This window comes from Anguilla rostrata, chromosome 4, assembly GCF_018555375.3.
Source record: "Anguilla rostrata isolate EN2019 chromosome 4, ASM1855537v3, whole genome shotgun sequence".
In the NCBI taxonomy this organism is placed as follows: Eukaryota; Metazoa; Chordata; class Actinopteri; order Anguilliformes; family Anguillidae; genus Anguilla; species Anguilla rostrata.
In genome coordinates this window covers 23920466-23942678 of record NC_057936.1, presented here as the reverse complement: position 1 = coordinate 23942678, position 22213 = coordinate 23920466, and the positions used below count along the sequence as shown (strand labels likewise).

The 22213-nt window shown below is 39.6% G+C and overlaps 1 protein-coding gene across 2 annotated transcripts; it reads left to right on the top strand.

The window, feature by feature from the left end:
- Nucleotides 1-5674: 5674 nt before the first annotated feature.
- On the top strand, nucleotides 5675-22205 carry slc1a6 (solute carrier family 1 member 6). Of its 2 annotated transcripts, none has more exons than XM_064331609.1 (10): nucleotides 5675-5986; nucleotides 11820-12080; nucleotides 12590-12727; nucleotides 13439-13646; nucleotides 13801-13843; nucleotides 14125-14438; nucleotides 15211-15444; nucleotides 15773-15967; nucleotides 16266-16400; nucleotides 17101-22205. In XM_064331609.1, exons 2-10 carry the CDS (start codon nucleotides 11864-11866, stop codon nucleotides 17297-17299), a joined length of 1683 nt encoding a protein of 560 aa, XP_064187679.1. In that variant the 5' UTR covers nucleotides 5675-5986; nucleotides 11820-11863; the 3' UTR covers nucleotides 17300-22205. The 2 variants fall into 2 exon arrangements, with proteins under 2 accessions (XP_064187679.1, XP_064187678.1); XM_064331608.1 differs by having other exon boundaries at nucleotides 5675-5990.
- The last annotated feature ends 8 nt before the right edge of the window (nucleotides 22206-22213 follow it).

Below are 22213 nucleotides of genomic sequence, written 5' to 3'. Positions count from 1 at the left end.
GGGTATTTTATACACTTTGGTTTTGCCATGCAGAAATTACAACACTTTTTATACATAGCACCCCTATGTCAGGGCACCATAATGTTTGGGACATGTTAATGTAATCTAAATGAAGGTAGTCATTTTAGTGCTTTGTCACATATCCTTTGCATGCAGTGATTGAAGTCTGTGACCCATCGACATAACCAGGTGTGGAGTATCTTCTTTGATACTATCTATCTTCTTAATGCTCTGCCTGACCAATACTGCAGCCATTGTCAGCTCCTGCTTATTTCAAGGGCTAGTTGCCTTAAGTTTTCTCTTCAGCACACGAATCACATGTTTGATCTGATTCAGATCAGATGAATGACAGTCAAGAAATTTAAAGTTTTTGGTTTCGAAAAAATCGTTTATTGCTTTGGCAGTATGGTTGGGATCAATGTCTTGCCATAGTATGAAGTGCTGGGGTAATTTGCTTGAACCTGACAAGATAAGATGCCTCTGTACAGTTCAGAATTCATGCTGGTGCTGCTATCAACAGTTACATCGTCACTGAAGACAAGTGAGCCAGTACCTGAGGCAGCCATACATTTCTAAGCCATAACACCCTTACCACCATGTTTCACAAATGAGGGAGATGCTTTGGATCTTGGGCAGTTCCTTTTGGTCTCCACACTTTGCTCTTGCCACCACTCTGATGCAAGTGAATCTTGGTCTCATCTGTCCACAGGTCCTTTTTCAAATTTCTTTCAGATTCTTTTTAGCCTACTGTAATCTGCCATCCTATTTTTTGTGGTTAACTAGTGTTTTACATCTTGTAGTGTAGCATCTGCAGTTCTGTTTGTGAAGTCTTCAGTGGACAGCTGTCACTGACACATCCTCACCTGCCTTCTGAAGAGTGTTTCTGATCTGTCGGACAGGTGCTTAGCGTTTTTTCTTCATTGTGGTGGAATTCTTAAATCATTAATTGTTGAGTTCTTCCTTAGCCTACCAGCCTCTTTGTGATTTCTGTGATTACCAGTGCCTTTTTCTTTCTTCTTAATGATGTTCCAAATGGTTGATTTAGGTTAGCCTATGGTTTAGCCTATGTGTCTGACAGTTTTTCTTTTCATATTCATCAGCCTCATAATAGCTTCCTTGACGTTCATTGGCACAACTCTGGTCCTTATGCTGACAAATGCCAATAATAGACTCCAAAGGCAATCAAAAATCTAGAATCAAGACTAGATACTGAAAGCTCTCTTATAGTGGTAAAGAAGTAATTGAGCACACCTGACTAATCAGAACACCTGTGAAACACATGCGAAGGCATTTCTCCCAAACATGACACCCTGGAATGGGAGGTTATGTATAAAAAGTGATGTTATTATTATGTTTCTAAAATTATGCAATACAGAGCTAAATCAAGAAAGAATGTCTGTCTCAACATAGCGCTCACTATATACTATGAAACCTTATGTTGGCATGTAGTCATGCGGTGCCATATTTTTTCCAACCATGAAAAAAATTACTTGTTGCTAAGTAACAGTTCTATCACGAAAGGATGAAGGTACTACTCTCAGTAGATTCAACCCAATAGATACCAGTTACCAACACACCCGAAAATACAGATATCATCTTAATGCTATTAAGATATCTTTTACCTTGATACATTTTAACTTCTGAATGAAGCGATTTCATCAAATCTGTCATTCTTAGAGTGTGAACAATGCTTATTTCAAATTATTTGTTTGTGAATTTTTAAGACAGATGTCAGTCTTTTTTTAAATGGAGAGCTCTACCTTTTTTAAAAGCCACATCGATGATGTCTTCCCTTTTCATTTTTAATTATGTGCAATTGAGTACAATTGTATGATATATAGTTTAAAGTTTAAGCACAGACAGATTAACGTAGTTTTTTAAAAGTAAGGTAATTTGTTCATTTTTCTTGTTTAAGTGTGCTTTTTCCATTAATATTTCCCAAAATGCTTTAGACCATTGAGGTTTTCCACTGACATTACTGTGGATTTTTACTGCTCAATTACACAGATAAGATGTAATGCAGATAAACCCTGGCCCTGAACATATATCAGATGTATAACATGCACTTGTATCTGCAGGCAAGCGCATAATTAACAAGCTAAATGTGGATCGGTCATGGTTTACACCTCCCACGCTCTAACGGTAATTGTGTTTCCATAGTGATGCAGTATGCTGCCGTTCCATTTGAGATATCAGCTTGGGTTCCTGAGGTGTAAGTGGGTGAAACATGGACTTTGGTAGCAGAGATTCTGCTTGCCTTGAGTGGGAAGGTCATCATTAAAATGTCCATTTTATATGAGATGCTGTGGGGTTTGTGTTTGTGCGTGCGTGTGTGCGTGTGTGCATGTGTGCCTGCATGTGTATGTGTGTTTAGAACATATTGAGAGCACTGAGATGCCCAGTCAAGATGTCAGGAAATCAACACAACCAAAGAGCTATTGGAGGTTAAAACCAATTGCAGATTTAAATCAGCATTGTCTTGTTTACTTGAAAATTTTAGCCATCAACCATTATTACATGAATTGTTTTTATTGTTTTATTATTAAGTGTGCTTTTCCTTGCTTCATTGGACTTATGCTTTGTTTGTGAAGACCATGTTAAGAACACCTGAACGTGTTGTTATTTGAAGGATATTTAAAGCATACACAGGTGGATTTAATCAGAGCTTGATATGCTATATGATTGCTTATACAACTGGACCACATTAACTGCTGTAAGAAGCTAATCAGACATTAAACTGGAAATTCTGAAAAGGAATTCTGCAAAATTCAGTCATGTTGTTCCCTGTGCAAATGGGGTGTTGTGTCTTGCCAGTAAAAAGCATTTGTCTTCATAACTGCTTCCCAGTCCAGTACCAAAACTGAAATCACAAAAAATAAAAATATTTAAAAAATTTGAAAAAAAAACAAACATATTTTTGCAATTTAGGTTTCATGTTATTCGAGACCAATTTCCGTATGTCAAACTGCAATGACAGTTAGCAAAGTAATACCACCTTGTTTGGTGAAATCGATTACAGCATTTTATGTATTGTGCTGTATATATTGTCATACTGTACAGTACCACTGTATCACCTAAACTGAGCCAAATGGGCCAGCCTAGAAGGTGCAACGTTCACTTTGTTACTTATTATTGTTGTGGATATTACATTTATGTATTGCATTGGTGAGGATTGTTTTGCAACTAGTATTTCAGTACTGTAAGTCTCCTAGCTGAAGCCAATGCTAAATTGTATCATGCATTTTCTTTGGAAGATTTTGACATTAGAAGTTCCTTGGCTCCGGTCATCCGCAGGCCACATGAAGGATCATGTTGGCAGAATTCCTGAGTCTGGGTGTTATTGTGTGGTTATTGCACAGGCAAACGTGGAAGCATGTTACTGTGCATGACTGTGCATGCAACACCCAGCTTGGTGCTACATACTGGTGGCCGGTGGAGCCAAGGTCCTGCGTTCGCCGTGATGTTATTTGGGTGAAATGTGCCATTTAAATGCCATTCATCATTAATATCCATATCTCCATCTACACTTAAACAGTTTGTGTTGCAATCTATGTCCCCCTCTCCATTTTTTTAATTTTCATTTTGATTTTATTGTCTGTGTGTCTGATTGGGCCCCTGTATACATTCTTGCACTCATAAATACATCACTGTAGTTCAATCATAATCCAATCACTGTAGATCCATCATAATAGATCATAAGGTTGTATCAGTTCAATTTCAGCAACTTGCTATTAGGATTTGTTAACACACACACACACACACACAATACAATATAATCATTAAAAAGGGTATATTTGAATGATATTGGTACTGTTCTGTGCTATACTGTAGAAGTGAACTATGAATATACATATTTAAAATGCATTTTAAAATGTATTCAATTTCAGTAATGTAGTTGTCATTAGATAAAATAATACAAAGGACAGAGTAATATTTAGAGTGATGTCATGTGTGCGTAGATAAAGATAATATATATTGACTGGGAAATTACCATAAAATACCAAATCAACTGTTGTAAGAACAGACCTGAACTATTGAAGACCATAGAAAAAAGAAAAAGAAAAAGCACAGTTTCTGGCAACTGTACGACCAGTAATTTACTGTTCTTTTTACAGGCTTTTTATGGTGTATAATAAGAACAATAGCTGTGCACTTACTGAATAAACAACTCTGATTTCCAGGAAGAATGCTTAAACATTGCCAAAATATTTTTTGAACTCCAAATGTCTAAATTCTATAAATCTGGACATTTGCTCCATTTTGTTTTTATTTGTATTGTTAACTGGGGGCATGTTGACTATGATCAAATTCTCATGGTAGAAAACAGGATTGAATCCAAAACATTGCTACAATGTGTATAGCCTCCCAGCAGTTTATTAGCAAAGCACATATGAGCTGGAGTGAATTTTTGCACAAAATATTCCTGATTTTAGAGACACAGAATCTTACGGTATGCCATTAAATCTTTTGTGAGGGTACAATGTACATTATTTGGAAAAAAAAAAATTACTGTCCGTACTTAGTATATTTTCGTACTAAAACTACTGTATTTACTAAGTAAACATTTTGAACTTGTATCCCTGTAGACCAGTATATACCGCAGAAGTATTGATTGACTAGATTAAGCTACACAGTAAAATGTCCAGTTTAAAATCTCGAACAGTGTTAATTCAATTTTTAACAGATAACGTTTGGTCCCACATTCCAGAGTTGGACAAAATGTTATCTGTCAACACAAGATATGTTACTGTGTGCATGTATTATCACAGTCAATGTGTGGAATGGCCATTAGAGAACACAATTCTGTATTTTGACACAATGGTGCCATTTAAATACAGTACATGGGTTGTGTGGCATGCTTTATAGGAATTCTGACATATTTTATATTAGGAATAATTTTCCTTGCCTTCCCTCTAACTATTACAGAATCTTATTTGTCAGTTAATATCCCAGCTAAATTATTATGTAAAGTATAGTGTAAATGGCGTTGCATGCACCCAAGACAGCTGAACGTCTAATTCCTACAAGCCTTTACAAAAGTTCTGGCACAACCATAATGCGTTGTAGCTCGTAAACACAGAGTGATAAAGCCAAACTCGTAGGTGGATATGTGGGTAGAAATGGGTTGAAGGTCTCTAATATATGTATCCCCTGAGTTCCATATAGTAAGACCTTCATCTGGTTCACGGAGGTAGGTTGTCATGGCAATGTCTGTATCCTTTCAACCAGCTATACCCATGCAGCCCATATTTACCTAAGCATACCAATATATTTTTTGGAAAAATATACATTTATATAATTTATTGTTAATCTTACAAAATTTTCCATAGTCTCAAAATAATGTGATTGTGCGTATTTCTTCTTCTGCAACCCGTCGCACAATTGCTTTGAAAGAGCACCCTTTACTGCAGTTAATATTCATCCGTTAAAAACATTTGCTTATTGAAATGACCTAATACTGTACTAAAACACTTTCATCAGCGGGTAACACTGACACCATAAGAACGTTTTACAAATGGGCTGTAAGGACTATAATGGCTCAGGAAATAATATGTTGAAGTATAATGGATGTCACTTCGGGCAATTTCAAAATTTGAGTTTCATTATGTATGTAGACAACACTATTAACGGCAAAAACGGGGTGTCGAAATGAAGCTAGTAGGAACTGCTTCGCTGATTCGGGTACGGATGGGCAGCAGGTGGTTTCTGTTTCTTCGCGCCTGAAGAATCCTTAACCTCTCCCTCCCACGCACACCCTACTATCTTGACAATTTAGCTTGCGAGCTGAAGTGCACACAACCACTTAGAAAACGGAAACTAGCCAAAGAAGACACAATACATCTCCCATTTGGAGTTATATTTGCATGCAGTCTATCTGTGCTGCCGCATCCGTAGCCTACACAGTGTATGGGAAAGTGTTCTATCTGACAACTCAGGAAGCAAGGAGAAATAAAGAAAAGTGCCGCTGTTCGGAAACATCTTTACAGTAGGTATGGAAACTATTTTAAAAAAAATCAGATTAGCTAATGGTTTAATATTTCTTTCTCCTCAAATATAAGCAACAAGTGTCCTGCGATTAATAGTATGTGTATGATGTTGTATGTGGTCACAGGTGTTAACTTTTGGAATGGATGTTGAGTAACGTAATTTTTTTCCATATCAACTTAAAGAATGCAAAAATGTAACATTTTCTACGATGTTTATTCATTACACTTTTGAGAGGTCAGTGGAAGCATGCTTCGTAGAACGTCTTTGGAGAACGTCTTTCCTTTCGTCTTTTTGTGGTAATTCACCTGCGGCTCGATCAGCTGCGACTGTTACGTTTGTCCGTGACTGTCAGCACTCTGGCTTGTTCTGTGGGATGGGGCCATTTATTTTCTGCTACAGGGTGTTTTCCATGGCCTTTGTCGCTTATCTAAATTAATTTATAAATTAACATAGTTTTTGCAAGAGCACAAATCTGGATATAGGCTACAAGTCGAAAGTTTAGACATCAACACAACACAATTAGAAGTATCATTTTTGTATATCGTCGCAGAACGTACATACGGTGACACTTGTTTCAGGTGCTACATTGCATAAACCCCGCAGGGAAACAAAGCTTACTGTACAGGATTGGCTACCTTCATGACGTGATTAAATTGTTCAATTTTCCTACTTTTAGTGATTCAAAAGTGATGAACCGTCTGTGTGCAGCTTGCCAATAGAAAAGTGTAATTGTTTGGTTTGTGAGTATACAGTACATCTCAATGGCTTTGGCCAGCTGACAGAATTGTTGATTGGTTGCCAAACATGCTTTTAGTAAAGTTACGTCTTAACTGTAATCTGTGGTGGTGGCTGTAGAATATATTGTGTGCTGTTTTATATCCAGTTGTGTGTTTTGCTGTAGTGTCTGCTCAGAGCCAGGTAAATGCTGGGGTGTGGACAGTGGGCAGTGGGCCAGGGTGGGGGGCACACTCGGGGTGGGGGTGGGAGGGTGTACAGACTGACTAGCTGGTGACTTTGTAGTGCTCTGCCCCCCAGCATGTGCTCTGCAGGTTGAACCCCAAGGCATCTGAAGGTCAGGTCAGAGGAGATGACAGTCCTTTTCATGTCTGTGAGTATGAGTTCAGCACAGAGGTGCGTCCACTCACTTGGACCCTGAGCTGTCGAAAAAGGTAGACGGCGTCAGACTGTGTATTCTGCTTTGGACTGTGCACAAGACCTAAATCATGAGTGGTGAGTAAGCCATTGTTTCAGAAGAGAGTGGCTTTCCATCCAATCAAACAGCACTGCGTGCAAGGCTGTGGGGGCTTGTACACGCGTTAGTGAGAGTTAGCGCTAAGCTTCTGTCTGACGCATCTTACGGTTTTACAGGATTTACTTGCTTTGCATTTTACACCTATAATTTACGGCAGTTATGTATGACTAATCAATGCCACACAGCATGGTTTTACTGTATTCAAGGATACCGCTTTAGATAATTGTGGTGTAGTGATGCTAAATGGTTTGGCTGATGGTAGACAGAGACCATTTACTTTTTTTGAGATCAGAGGTAGTTCATGGTGTTTAAGGGAAAGAACCCGGTATGGCGCTAACGGAATGCAAGCTGCCTTACAGGTATTACAATGTGCATATGTAAGTTATAAGGACCATTATGTCTTGTGTTTTTCAAAACCGTGATGGTCTTTCCTTGCCTGTTAATACTTTGGCGAACACTCAGCCTCTAATCAGTGCAAAATGAAAATTACATTCTGTTTTCCAGTGTTCAGCGGGAGTCTTTTTAACAGGGGCGTTTGAAGTAGCTCTGGGCTTTCTTTCCGGTTAGATGTGAAATACCATCCCTCTGAACAAATTAAGGTCATGCCTATGTAGAGGAAACACACTGCAGAGAGAGACAGAGAGAGAGAGAGAGAGAGAGAGAGAGAGGTTTTAAGGTTTAATTGGCTAGTGGCGAGGTATATGGCTTTTCGCTTGCTCCTGTACATATGTTGACAGTAATGATGGATTAAACCTTGAATTGATTCACAATGCATCTCTTTGCAGAAGCAGTTAAGCTTGATTTAGAGCCGAAGTTACCCAACATGTCAGCAGAAATCTAACTACAGCAGATTTTCAATTTATTAATGGATACACAGCATTTTGAAAATGGCCACAGTAGATTGTATTGTATTGTATTCACCTGTCCCGAAAAATTCCCCACATGCGTCTGTGACAGGTGTCTGTTTTGTGAGCAGTGGACAGCTGTTTACAAACAGTCCTCTTCATCTGGGGGAGGGGCTTTTGACACTCCTGGGAGCCAGAACTCTGCCAGTCTCCAGCCAGTTCCTCATGCAGCTTTAATATGGCTCTCCTGGACGTCTGAAGGGGAATTGCCAATGGCAGCATACTGGGCACACCACCTACCTGCAGGATTGTACAGTTGGGAACCTCCATTTAGCCAGGCCCAGACTGAAGCACAGATGAATTCTGTAATCGGTTGAGGTTTTTGAAGGTCGCCAAAGTACGCAGTGTTGGACGTGTGTATCATTTCTGTTTATGTGGGTCACTTTAAGGCTCATGAACCTCCTGGTGGGAGTCAGTGAGAAATGTGTGGTTGGGAGCAGCTACCATTTGTTGCCTTAATAGTTCCTCTGAGGACAGAAGGTTGGCTGTAATTAGGCCCCTGTGTTTAACTGCCTTTCTGTAATTACCACAAACTGCCACAACTCTCCTCATTACTATGAAGTCACAATCCACTACAGAGTGCCACAGCTTGTAAAATGATGTGAAATGTAAAGACAACAATGTATAATGTACTATACAATCATAAAATATATGCAGCCATTCTCCAACAATTGCACAAAATATCAAAGTACCAAATATCATATCCTCTTGAGGATTGTGTAGAGCAGGGGTTTTCAAACTCGACCCTTGGGGCCCATTTTGTATGCTGGTGTTCTTTCCTACCACAATTGAATAGTACTGAATAGTACTGAGCTGTTTTTTGTTTTTCATTTGATGCTTAATGTCTACTGAAGGATGATTTGCCTTCTTCAAGGATGATTTGCACCCTTCTTGGCTATGTGAGAAGAATAAATATTCCACATTCACATCCCTGGACTTTTGCTCAGATCAACGCATCTTATAATTTTCTACAGTGTGCTGCATGATGACAAATGATTTCTTCAGAAAGCAGTTGCTTCTGTCTTTATTTAAGACTGGTGAAATAATTGGGGTCCTAAGTGTTGACGGTCACCTGATCACTGAAACAAAGCTATTTCTCAAAAATGAAGAATTCATTGACAGAGCAAATGGCAACTAGCCAAACCTGCATTGTGTTAGCAAGAGTGAAAGTACAAAATTATCTTTGAACCTAAACAATGTTTTCAACAGTATTAATTGATCAAGATATTGGCTGCGACAAAAATCAGCAAACATAGTAGGTCCCCAGGTCAGAGTTTGAAAATCACAGCTGTTAAATATTTTTTAAGGCCTCAATTAGGGGCAATAGCACAATGAAATACTTTCACACACTTTAAATTCAGCCATTTTTTGAGGATAGTTATGTGGTGAATGACAGTTTTATCTAACAGCAACCAACACTTCACTTATTTCTGGTAATGCACTGGTGTTCATACTTGTAATAGCGCAAATGTAAATTAATTTGTCAAATCAACAAAGAAACTGAATAATAGACAAACTCTGATAGTTATTGTCAGCACTGAAAGTGGTAGTAGGTAGCTAAGAAATATAAAATGTTTGTGCAGTCAGCCAACTATAGTTCGTGCATAGTGTTAGATAGCCTGAATGTCAGGCTAACTGCTACTAGATTAACTGGGCAGATAGGTAAAGAACTAGTTGAGCTAACCGCTAGTCTGGCTGCTGCATTTATTGGTGTGTTCTGGATGAAGAATGGTAGGGTGAACTATTGACATACTATAAATGGTTTATACTACCATAAAAGTTATCTATTGTGTGGGACTAAGCCTATTTCAGCAATAGTCTATCATCAACAGCTATTTTAAGTTCATTGGCCAGCCTCTGTGTTTCTCTGAGAAGAGTCGGACATCATCTTTGAGTGCCATCAACATTGTGCCAGAACTTGTCATCAGAAACACATATGGGATGCATCATGATTAAATCCCAGTTGTGCCGGACTTCAAAAGGAAACTTGTGGTCTTGTGTACAACATTGGCAGCTAATGTTTTGTAGAAAGAATGATTCCAAAACTCTCCAACTTATTCTCCAATTACAAGAATGATGTTCAGTCACCATGAGGGATATGCTTCTTGTTACTAATATTAGCATTTTCCATTTCACATTCCCCCCCAATCTCACCCTTTTGCGACAAAAATAATATATGCACTGGATCACCTGCGATAAAGGAGATTGATATCCATCCAAAATACATGTGTTAGTACAATGGTAACCAACACTGCTCCTGGAGATCTAGCTTCCTGTAGGTTTTTATTTCAACTATAATTTAGCACACCTGATTATACTAATTAGCAGCTCAGTGAGATTTGCTGTTGAATGATATGTGCTTTTTTTAGGATTGGAGTGAAAATTTACTGGACGGTAGATCTCCAGGAACAGAGTTGGTTACCACTGTGTTAGAGTATTTGAGAAATGCTGAACCTTTTCCTTTGCTCCTGGGCAGCCAGGATTGTACATGGCTGTAAGATTTAGGTCTGTACACACAACAGAGGCCTGTAGCCCTGGTCCTGGGGAACCACAGGCACTGCTGGTTTCCATTGTTACTCTTTACTTAATTAATCAATTAGAGCAGTTGGTTACAGTTAGCTTGGGTTCTGAATTGGGTGCTGATTTTAAGGCGGAAACAAAAACCAGCAGTGCTTCCTGCTCTACAAGACCAGGGTTGCAGACCCCTGATGTACAATCAGATAGGGGGAGGGAGATGGTGGAAATGGGAGGGGGTGGACACCAGAAACAGCTGACAGGAGAGGGTAGTATCGTGTGATGATTTCCATACATGCAGAGAAAGCTTGTTCAGCAGGTTGATGGAATGGTGTGTGGGGTTGTATGGAAATTTTGCTTTTGAATTTTTTGCAACTCCCCACCCTCCAATGAGGCAACTTTTTAAAATCATGATTCATTTAGTTTATTTTAGTTTGTGACATAACAAAGAAGAGAAATGAATGAGGAAAACAGCAACAATAATACAACAAAATAAATAAATGAGAAAGGAAAAAGATAATAATCTTTCATTATAATCCACAAACCTCCACTACAGCCCAGTTCCCTGTCATGTAAATTCCTACCTTCCTCCATTACGCCCAACCCCTTCCTCATCTCATGATTACAGAAGGACTGCAGACGACTGGGACAGACAGAAGGACATTCAGATACTGAATGGATAAGCAAGGGTAGCGATGTATACAAGTGACCAATATAATATACAAGAAAAGCACATTGCAAATATCATGGGGATATGAAGCAGAGCAGAGAGGAGAAAGAGTCCTGGACTCATACACAATGTGTGCAGTGTGTGACTGTTTAGTGTGATAAGGGGGAAGTGAATGTTTTTGCAAATGGTTTATGCAGAACATTTGCTATGGCTTTAATCCATCTGTAGAGTAAGTGTTCTGAAGGTTGGGGCCCAGGTGTCATAAATAGTTTGGTTGCATTTTTCAGAGCCTGTGGGCTTTCCCATTGTGACAGACTGTTAAGAGGTTCAACCAAGGTTTTGAATCTATTTAAAACACTATCCCGAAGGTCCTGCTTGTACTTTGTGGCAGGTTTTACTCAAGACTCTCCTTCCTTTTATTGTTGTTAACTGTTACAGTTGTGTGCACATAGCGTCCTCTAAATTCCACCCGATGTGCTTTCTCCTCCAGTTTCCCACGAGTCCTGCCTCCTAGACCAGGTTCTGGAGCTGATTATGAATGAGAAGCCCCCGAATGCCAACAGCCTGTTCCTGAACGAGGATTCTGAGAAGCCCCACCTTCCCGAGCGAGGTCTCCGGCAGCTCCGTAAGGCTATGCAGAAGCGCGCGTCCAGTACGCAGAAGAGGATGAGCTGCATCACGCGCCAGAGCGCCAGGAACTTCCTGCGCCGGAATGCCTTCGTGCTCTTCACCGTGGCCGCCGTCGCACTGGGCAAGTAGCCTGCGAGGACTTTGGCCAAGCGGCTGTCATTCTTGAGAAGGCTTTAAAAAACAAGCATGCACGCCACACTCGCACACACACATCCGCACACACACACACATGCACACATGCATGCACACACTCGCACACACACATCCGCACGCACACACACATGCACACACATGCACACATGCATGCACACACACGCACACACACAGACGCATGCACATGTACACGTACTCACGCACATGTACATATATACACTACACGCACATGCAGACACACACGTACACACACTCACACACAGCTCTGTTTGTTTTGAAGATCCAGCAGTAGAGAGAACGGGTTACGTGAAATTACTGAACGAGTTCCTTTGGCAGGCTCATAACATCTGTGACTCAGTTAATACCCTTCTAACACAGATACAGTACATTATTGTTTCTCGGGCGTGTTCTGGAATTCTTGACCTTTGCTGTCACTGTTAGTTCATTTGCTCTTACTCTGATTGATTATTTGCTCAGGGGTCATTCTGGGATTTGCCGTCCGGCCACGTGAGATGTCCCTCAGGGAGATAAAGTACTTTTCCTTCCCCGGGGAGCTCCTGATGAGGATGCTGCAGATGCTGGTGCTGCCCCTTATAGTTTCCAGCCTGGTTACAGGTAACAGCTTGATCATTACAGCCCTGTTTGGTTACAGGTACAGGAAAGTGCATTCAGCTGATTTATATGAGCAAATTGTGCCAGACCTGGCTAAAAAGCATTCCCAGACCAGTGAGTGAACATTACTTGCACAGCTCGGTTCTTATGACTCGGTCTGATTACAGGCAACAGCTTGGTGTTTATAGCCTAGTATGGTTACAGGTTACAACTTGGTCTTTATAACCTAGTGTGGTTACAGGTTACAACTTGGTGTTTATAGCCTAGTATGGTTACCAGTAAGAGCTTGGTCTTTATAGCCTAGTAAGGTTACCAGCCACAGCTTAATATTTATAGCCTAGTAAGGTTACCAGTAACAGCTTGGCTTTTATAGCCTAGTAAGGTTACCAGTAACAGTTTAGTCTTTATAGCCTAGTATGGTTACCAGTAACAGCTTGGTCTTTGTTCCCCAGTGTGGTTACAGGTATCAGATTGGGCTTGATGACCTAGTCCTCATAATATGAGTTATGAATTTGACATATTTCACGTTATAATAGTATTTGTTACCATTAATTCTTCACCTTGCTACGATATTGTTTAGTATTATTTTTATACTTTGGCTGTATCCATCTATTTGTATCACCCCTATAAATAATTTTGTGTGAAATTCGCTAGTGAGGTGGAGATCACAAATATTGTTCAGTGATTCCAGAGATTCTCCCACTTGTTTTGCAGGTATCTCATCTCTGGACAGCAAAGCCTCTGGCAAGATGGGGATTCGGGCCGTCATTTATTACATGGTGACCACCTTCATCGCTGTCTTCATCGGCATAGTCATGGTGATAATCATCCGGCCAGGGAAAGGCAACAGGGATAGTCCAGTGCCCTCTAGTGGCAACATTGAGCCAGTACAAGCTATGGATGCTTTCTTGGACCTCATTAGGTATGCATTGCCTCCCACTGTTGTGCCACTCCATTTAATTTTGAGATCAGATGAACATGCAAGCATACAAGCATGCATAAGCATACATCACTCATGAGTGCTTTTTAATGAAATGCATTATTGTTGGTTTATTGTCCATTATTTTGTCTTGCAGAAACATGTTCCCTCCTAATTTAGTGGAAGCGTGTTTTAAACAGGTAAGATACATTTAGTGACCTAAGATTAGATTTACATATTCAGGGGTATGATGTAACACAACCATTGCACAAATACTGTACCCAGTGTTTGGGTCTCCAAACCCATTTCTACTAATGTCACATCATCCTAGGAAAAATCCAGGAAGAATATTGATTGGCATATAAATGATATCATCTATTGTCTGCTTTAAAATGCAAGTCAGTGTCTATACAAAAAAAAAAGATTACAATTACAATTTACCAGAGAAAACCTGACCACTGACCTTGATATATGCATGCAGTACAAAACGGTGTACTCCAAAAGGATCTACAAGAAGAACGTGACGATCGCCCTCAACCTGACGGAGGCCATGAACGGCACCGAGTCGATCCTCCCCGCCAACGTGAGCAGCGTGCTGCAGACGACTGAGGAGACGCTGGAGGAGACGGTGCCCGTGTCGGGCTCCTCCGGCGGGGTCAACGCCCTGGGCCTGGTGGTCTTCTCCATGTGCTTCGGCCTGGTGATTGGCACGATGAAGCAGCAGGGCCAGGCGCTGCGGGAATTCTTCGACTGCCTCAACGAGGCCATCATGCGCCTGGTGGCCATCATTATCTGGTCGGTGCCAGTCGCGAGGTCCTCGTTTAGCATGGCTTTTTCCTGATTTTCCTGCCACGATTCACAAGGAAAAATGATATATGGAAATATACGGGAATTAGATATATTTTAATATATCCATCCATCCAGCATCTATACCCGCTTAACCTGGTCAGGGTCGCGGGGGATGCTGGAGCCTATCCCAGTGTGCATTGGACAAGAGGCGGGAATACACCCTGGACAGGTCGCCAATCTATCACAGTATTTTAATATATTGCTTATATTTTTAATCAATTTCTTACACATATATTTACATATATATTTAACACATTTATGTGCTTACATGTAATGCATATATTTAAAAAAATATTTAAATACATGTATGTATGTATTTAAGTTATGTATTGCACAATATATTTAAATAGATTTTTAATTTCCCACCATATATTTAAATATATAGCTTTTCTGTACGGGAATGCCTGTAATGTAATGTAATGGAATGACTGTCAGTGCGGAATGTGTTTCCCCCTCATAGCTTTTACTGGTCACAACTGTTGCTGTTATAATTTTCCATTCTAGCTCCTCATGTGGACAAATAGCATAGCTAAAGTATAATAATATAAAGTTTTTACAGTTTTAAGAGACAATACTATCTGTATCGACCTGCCTTGGACTAGTCTTGTAGTCAGCAAAGACTCTCACACTCTGCACTGATTGCAAAGTCCACAGCTGCTGCCATTCAGTTAATTTCAGTTTTTCATCAGAGAGCGGTTGCCCTGTTGCTTCCCCTCAGGTACGCGCCTGTGGGAATCCTCTTTCTAATCGCGGGGAAGATTGTGGAGATGAAGGACCTGGCACAGGTGGGCGGGCAGCTGGGAATGTACACGGTCACCGTGATCGTGGGCCTGCTCATCCACGGCCTCTTCGTCCTGCCGCTCCTCTACTTCGTCATGACGAGGAAGAACCCCTTCACGTTCATCGGGGGGCTGCTTCAGGCCCTCATCACAGCCTTGGGGACCTCTTCCAGGTGGGCGTGGCTCCACAGGTGTCTGCATGTCTCATTGTGTGCAGCATCATGGATTTTGTAGGCTAACCAGATGGCCAGCTCCTGTGTTCCTTTCACACTTCTGTGCTTCTTAATGACTGTAGCTTCTGGTTAATAAAAGTAGTTTCCAGTGCTATATTACAGTCTCAATATTGTCTCTGTATGTGTTGTGTTTTTAAGTGGAACAAACTAGGTTTAGTGTTAAACATCAAACCTGCTGTAACAGTCATTTGATTTTGTGTGTCAGTTACCTGGGTGTCAAGGGTGATTTGTGTGCCAGTTACCTGAATCTACCACCCTTATCCTCCAGCTCAGCCACTCTTCCCATTACCTTTCGATGCCTGGAAGAGAACAATGGTGTGGACAAGAGGGTGACACGATTCGTCTTACCCGTGGGCGCCACCATCAACATGGATGGCACTGCCCTCTATGAGGCTGTGGCCGCCATCTTCATCGCCCAGGTCAACGATATGGACCTCAACTTTGGCCAGATCCTCACCATCAGGTAAGAATTAAGAGCAAGCAAGGCAGATTCTGGTTACCGTTGACTATAAACTATTTATGTGGACCAAAGTAACTGCTGCTTTAACTCTCATATTAATGAAGGCAGACCAACTTCAAAGGAAGCAGCTGTCTGTTTTGTCATCAAAATGAGACTTGAATACAAATACATTTTGTTAATTTCACTCTTCTCAGTGAAACAGACTAACTTTAACTGTACTTGTGTTTGAACATAGCAGTTGCAAACTGCATTCATTTTAATTTATATTTATTTTATTTCCCTTACTTGATTCCCTCTTCAGTATCACAGCAACAGCTGCCAGCATCGGAGCAGCAGGCATCCCTCAGGCTGGTCTGGTAACCATGGTGATTGTATTGACATCAGTGGGACTGCCCACGGAGGACATAACACTGATCATTGCTGTGGACTGGTTCCTGTAAGTCTCCTTAAATGTCACGGTTAAAGCATGCAGTTACAGCATAGTATCCCCTTTGAAAGGCTACAGATGAATGCCCTAAATGGCAGTGAATTAGATGTATAAATTTTACATGATTTACTTGCTCGCCAGATTATCCCTCATCCTGGGTCCAGATTAGTTCACATACCATCCTTTTATACAGCCAAGTATCTACTGCAGAAATTTAACAGTGTAAAGTGTCCTCATCGATGGTGTAAAAGCAGGGCCCAAATCACTGTTCGAACTTGATGCATTTTCATTACACTGTGTGGGCACCCTCGTGTAATACTGAGACTATATGTATTAGTGATTTCATATCTACAGCCGATGAAAATTATTTCATATATCAGGTAAAAAACAACCTGCTATAACACTATGTGTCATACCTTTCATGCCTTTGATTTTATTACCTTATCTAAAGGCACCATCATTGAGACGTTTCCCTTCTACTCTGTTTCCTTGTAAAGGGTTGTATGTTTTTGTCTAACAAACCTTTTTTTAACAAAGTCTGGGGTATGTTCATTGCACAGCCTGATCTGTTGCAGAGGCCTACTGAAGAAGGTCCTGTTAATAAAAAACACAACGCAGACTCAGAGGAATGTGGTGCATGCTGGGATGTTTGCCGTGGTGGCTGTTTATCAAGGCCCGGCTCTGGGATGTATCTGTGTGTTGGGTGCAGGGACCGTCTGAGGACCACCACAAATGTGCTGGGCGACTCGCTGGGTGCGGGAATCGTGGAGCACCTCTCCCGCCAGGAACTGCAGAACCAGGACGCGGAGATTGGTAACTCGGTCATCGAGGAGAGCGAGAAGCCTTACCAGCTCATCTGCCAGGACAACGACACACTGAAGCACAGAAACAGTGAGACCAAGATGTGAGGGGCCTGCCCTGATCGCCACCGCCACTGCCGCCAATAACCAGCCACACCCAGCAGCCAAGCAACTCAGAATGCACGGGCGAGGATCTTTATTCCAAACCAAGAAACACAACAGTAAACCTAGAGAATTGTGATTGTTTTGATTGGCCAGACTGGACTTTGAAGCACTTAACTGTTGGTCCAAGTTGATCTTTTTGAAGATAGGCGATTCGAAAGTTAAAGCATGTGATTCTTAAACGGGTTGCTTTCGCTAGATTGAATCTACCAAATATTATTATTTAAATTTAGTTTTTCAGGCCAAGGCCACAAACTACCGGGCCAATGCCTACACTTATTTTAGATTTATTTTATAATTAAATTATTAAATCAAATTTTCCCACCATAGATTTGCATGTTTGTTTCAATACTGCTACCACAACCCACTCGCCTTTTGAAAAGAAATATAATTTTCATAAATGCATGGCAGAATGCTCGTACCTAAGTAACCAACTTTTTTGTCTCAAGCATGCAGGATTGGTTTATAGAGAAAAAGTATCATATATACAGGCAATGTAAGAGCGTACTGTCATTTTCTGTAGAGATTTTTGGCCTTAACTCATTGGTTATAAACCGTTCTTTTATATCGGTGTGGTAAGCCCAGTGTTTTGTGGCATATTAGCAGTGATTGCACTTGCTAAGTTCAATTTGTCTCATTTCATCTTGCCAAAAAGCATCCATCTTTACACTCTCAAGCCAGTGTTTGTAAAACAGGGTAAATTATGCTAGTTGTTTCCTTATTGTGAATCTACCTCCAGCATTTTCACAGTATTACTGTCTGAAATCCTCAAACACACGTCCAAAGTAAGACCTCCTTTAACCATTTATTTCCAAATATTGATGTACTTTATTGTGTATCGACAGATTCATTATTATTATTATTATTATTATTATTATTATTATTATGTACCATTTGAAATTATTAGACCATTTTGAGCATATCTGGCAAAATATAGTGTATTATATGTTTTATCATACTTCACAGTAATTTGCAGTAAAATGGAATCTAGCAGTTAAGAATATTTTCAGCATTTGCTTGTATATGCATATTGATCACACCACAAATTAACAGAAACAAAGCAGGTACAAAGCAGTGCATCATATCTGACTGTATTTTGACAACCTCCACTGTGAAATATAGAGTTGCTGTATAATTAATCATTTATGTGGAGGTCCCTTTGTTTTCAGCAGCAAGGTTTTATAGCCTGAAATTAACTGAAATCTGCTACTTGACCTGATCTATAATCACCCTAGGTGAACATGTAACATAACTGGCTGTGAAATTTCAGTGGCAAGGGTTGACCTGTCATGATAGAGAAATTGCCACAAATTTTAGCTTTAAACCTTATCACCTTGCACCAGTTTCCCAGACAGGGATTAAGTCTAGCCCTAGACTAAAAGCAAAATTCAATGAAGATCTCCATTGACAAAGGTTTTTAGTCTAGGGGTTAGTCTTAATCCATGTTTGTGAAACCAGCCCCTTAGGTTTAAACTTTTAGACCACAGAGCTGCTTGAGAACTGGAACAGCTACTTGTAGTCTGTGAAATAAGGAAACAGCTGAACAGGCTTTAATACTGGTCTGTGGTCTCAGGCTGTAATTTTGAGGTTAAACTTCCACTGATTTGTCTGCAGTTGCCCTGTGAGGTTGGTGCAGTTCAGGTAATTTCACCTCAACTGAATGAACTATACTACAGGATTCCGGTAATGAAGAATAACATCTAACAAATGTGTTGAACAAATGTGTGCAGCAGTGTCTTCTTGGTCGATATTATTTATTTTGCACAAACTACAGATTTTCACAACATGCAACCTGATGTCAGTTCATGCCAGACGAGACTAACAAGTTTGAGTATGGCTTAATAGTCCACTATAATACACCAAACATTTTTCCACCGTGTGTGGTACGTGCTCCTTGTGCACAAGCATTTATTCATATTACAGGCATTATGTGGGTTTTATGCAAATAAAATGTTGCAGTCAAATTAGAAGTATTAATAAACTTTGTGAATGACAGAAAAGATCAAATGTTTTTCATGAGAAGACACATCCTTTTCTAGAGTTTTACAGTTGCTGTCCTAATGAATTCAGAATCTTTCTTTTGTTTTAGTGTTATTCAAAATGTATGATTCACTAGTAAAAATGGCAAATAAAAAGGTGATAAATCATGTTCTGATACTGCTAAACATACTATATTACACATTATTACTGACAGCTGAATACAACAGCTCGATATAGAGATAAAACTGCTGAATAAAGCAGCTCAATAGAGATAAAATAGCTGAATAAAACAACTCAATATAGAGATAAAATAGCTGAATAGCTGCTCTACTCTACGAATCAGGATTCAATTGTGTGTAATTAGTACCAGTCAACTTACAGGTGGCTTCATATGAAATCAGCATCCTGCTTCTGATTACAGGCTATAAAACCTATTTGCTGAAAAATCAGGGAATGATATTGGGTACAATCTATTCTACTACAGCCTAATTTTCCACTCTGACCTATATAATCAGTTCATGTTTTATATGTTACTGGAACAATGCTGGCAATATACAGTGTGTATTAACAAAATAACATATTATTATTGGCTTTCATAATAACTGCCTACAATCCAAACTAGTGTCTTTCTAAAAGTAAGCCTAGGGCTATTCATCTTGGCACATCTTGGATTTGCATGCGTTCTTATAACCTTAACATACAGTTTTTTCCCAGTTTTCCCCATTTTTGAATTGCAAGTTTTACCATTCATAAATCCACCACCACTATGCTACACACTCACACAGAAAGCTTTGCAGCTGAATTCTTGCACATCTCCAGTACATTCACCTGTGATCTAGTATTTAGGAGTACTAGTAACAGTATTTGTAGTAACTATATTACACACTTACATACTACAGATGAGCCTGTAACTTGTACACACCAGGCGAGTTACTACAGGGTGCTTACACTGCATCACCAGAAGGAAGCTTTAGCCATCTGAAGCCCACCATATCTTGATGGGACGAGGCCAGCTGTGTCCTGCTGATGCCAATTTCCAGTTAAGGTTGAGCTTATGGCATAACATTGTTGAGGCTACAGGGGCTCAGTCTCTGCTTGGATTGAGTGCATTTACGGACCAAGTCACTCAACAGCCCATATTATCCAGTCATTTACATGAGCATACTTTGATTTAGTATTACAATGTGTTACGTGTGTTAGCAAATACCACAATATGTTATAACATCAGTATCTCTGAATTTTGAGTGTTTTAGATATTTATTTGTTAAACCTTTATTCTTTATTTGACTAAATAATTTGTTTTTCAGAAGCTGCAGTTTTTTTTTTTTGCTTGTGCTCAAACTGGAGAGGGTTCTCTACATTCCTTGGTTCTTTAAATTCCTTTGTCATAGAATGTAGTTTGGAGTTTTACAATGTGAGAAAAATCTGGTATTTTCATTATTATTATTATTATTATTATTATTATTTTTCAATGACGAGTTGTTACACTAATAGTCTGCATCTATGAATGTTCAGTTTAGTGTGTAAAATGTATTTGCCCTTTGTTATATTAAAAGGGTAAAGAGCAGACATGATTTCTAATGCAGTTTGTAATTTTGATGTCAGTTGCATGGATTGACTAATTATGACCTGGCTTGTTTTATATACTGGAAAGCATGTAGTGCTTATTTTCTGACACTTAAGAAATTAATAGCAAACTAAAGGTAGTGCTGCCTTTAATTTGGTGTTTGTGTACTAAGTGTGGTATGGTTTGGCACAAAGCATAATTGTATACATTTTTCTTACCTTTAAAATGTTTGCCATACATTTTGTGTGCAGGATTGATCGTAGTTATCCTTAAGAAGCGCTTCTGCTCAAAGTACACACTTGGACTGTAGTCTTCTGATGTGTTCTGTTGCACAGTTGTGCTTTGCCACTCTGTGACACACACACACACACACACACACAAACACAAACACAGACACATGCACACACACACATGCACAAACACAGACACACACGCACACACCTTGCCTCTTAGCTTTGAGGACCAGTTGATTTCAAGTCCAGTTTCCCAAAGTACAGTTTCTCCTTTGAAATTCCTTTTTACTGTTATTTTAACTGTGAGAAGTATCTTCTCTTGTCTACCAGTTGTAAGTTCATGCAGATCTTCAGCAAGCTCTGCACTTAGTGATTCTGTGCATAAGACAAAAAAAATTGAATGAGCACATATGGAGAAAACTCACATATTTACTGTTTGTTTTGAAGTTGGTATTATGGCTAAATGCTTTTCTGGTAGATTTTATCAGCCTCTTGCTATTGAACTGGATGTTTCTTTTATTGTGATTAATATTTTTGCAGTTTTATGATTGTTTTGGTAAGATTCTTAATGCTTTTATCTTATATTACAAATTTGTTCTTACACCACCTGGTGAATGTGAATGTATGCATCTATGTCAAGACAGAGACAGTACAAAAAAAAAAAAAAAGATTAAAAACACTGTTGGGTTAGATTCCAAACAGATGGTGGATAAGAATGTATGATTCTTCAAATCTTTCCTTTAATATATGTTTTCATTTAGTGGTTATGTTTGTGAATTGGGGTTTATATTGTACATACAGTAATTATTTGTGAATGGCCACAGAGTACAATGCGCAAGAGAGGATGGGGAGAGTGGGTGTTGGAGGCCATATATAAATTGTTTTTAAGGGCCAAATCATTCTTATTTCAACTCTTTTTTGTTAAATGGGATTTAATTTTGTTCTGATGTGTATGTGAAGTGGGGTAGAATGAGTGTTGTGTTCCACATTCTACTATGGACAGTTTTCAGTGCCAATATTTTGAAAAATTATGGGAAAACGTTTTAACCAATAAATGGCTCAGGAATATGAATTATTTGT

Coding starts and splice junctions, on each gene's coding strand:
- slc1a6 (XM_064331609.1), top strand. CDS start 11,864: ATGAATGAGAAGCCCCCGAATGCCAACAGCCTGTTCCTGAACGAGGAT. Junction 12,081..12,589: donor CGTGGCCGCCGTCGCACTGG/GCAAGTAGCCTG, acceptor TTATTTGCTCAG/GGGTCATTCTGGGATTTGCC. Junction 12,728..13,438: donor AGTTTCCAGCCTGGTTACAG/GTAACAGCTTGA, acceptor CTTGTTTTGCAG/GTATCTCATCTCTGGACAGC.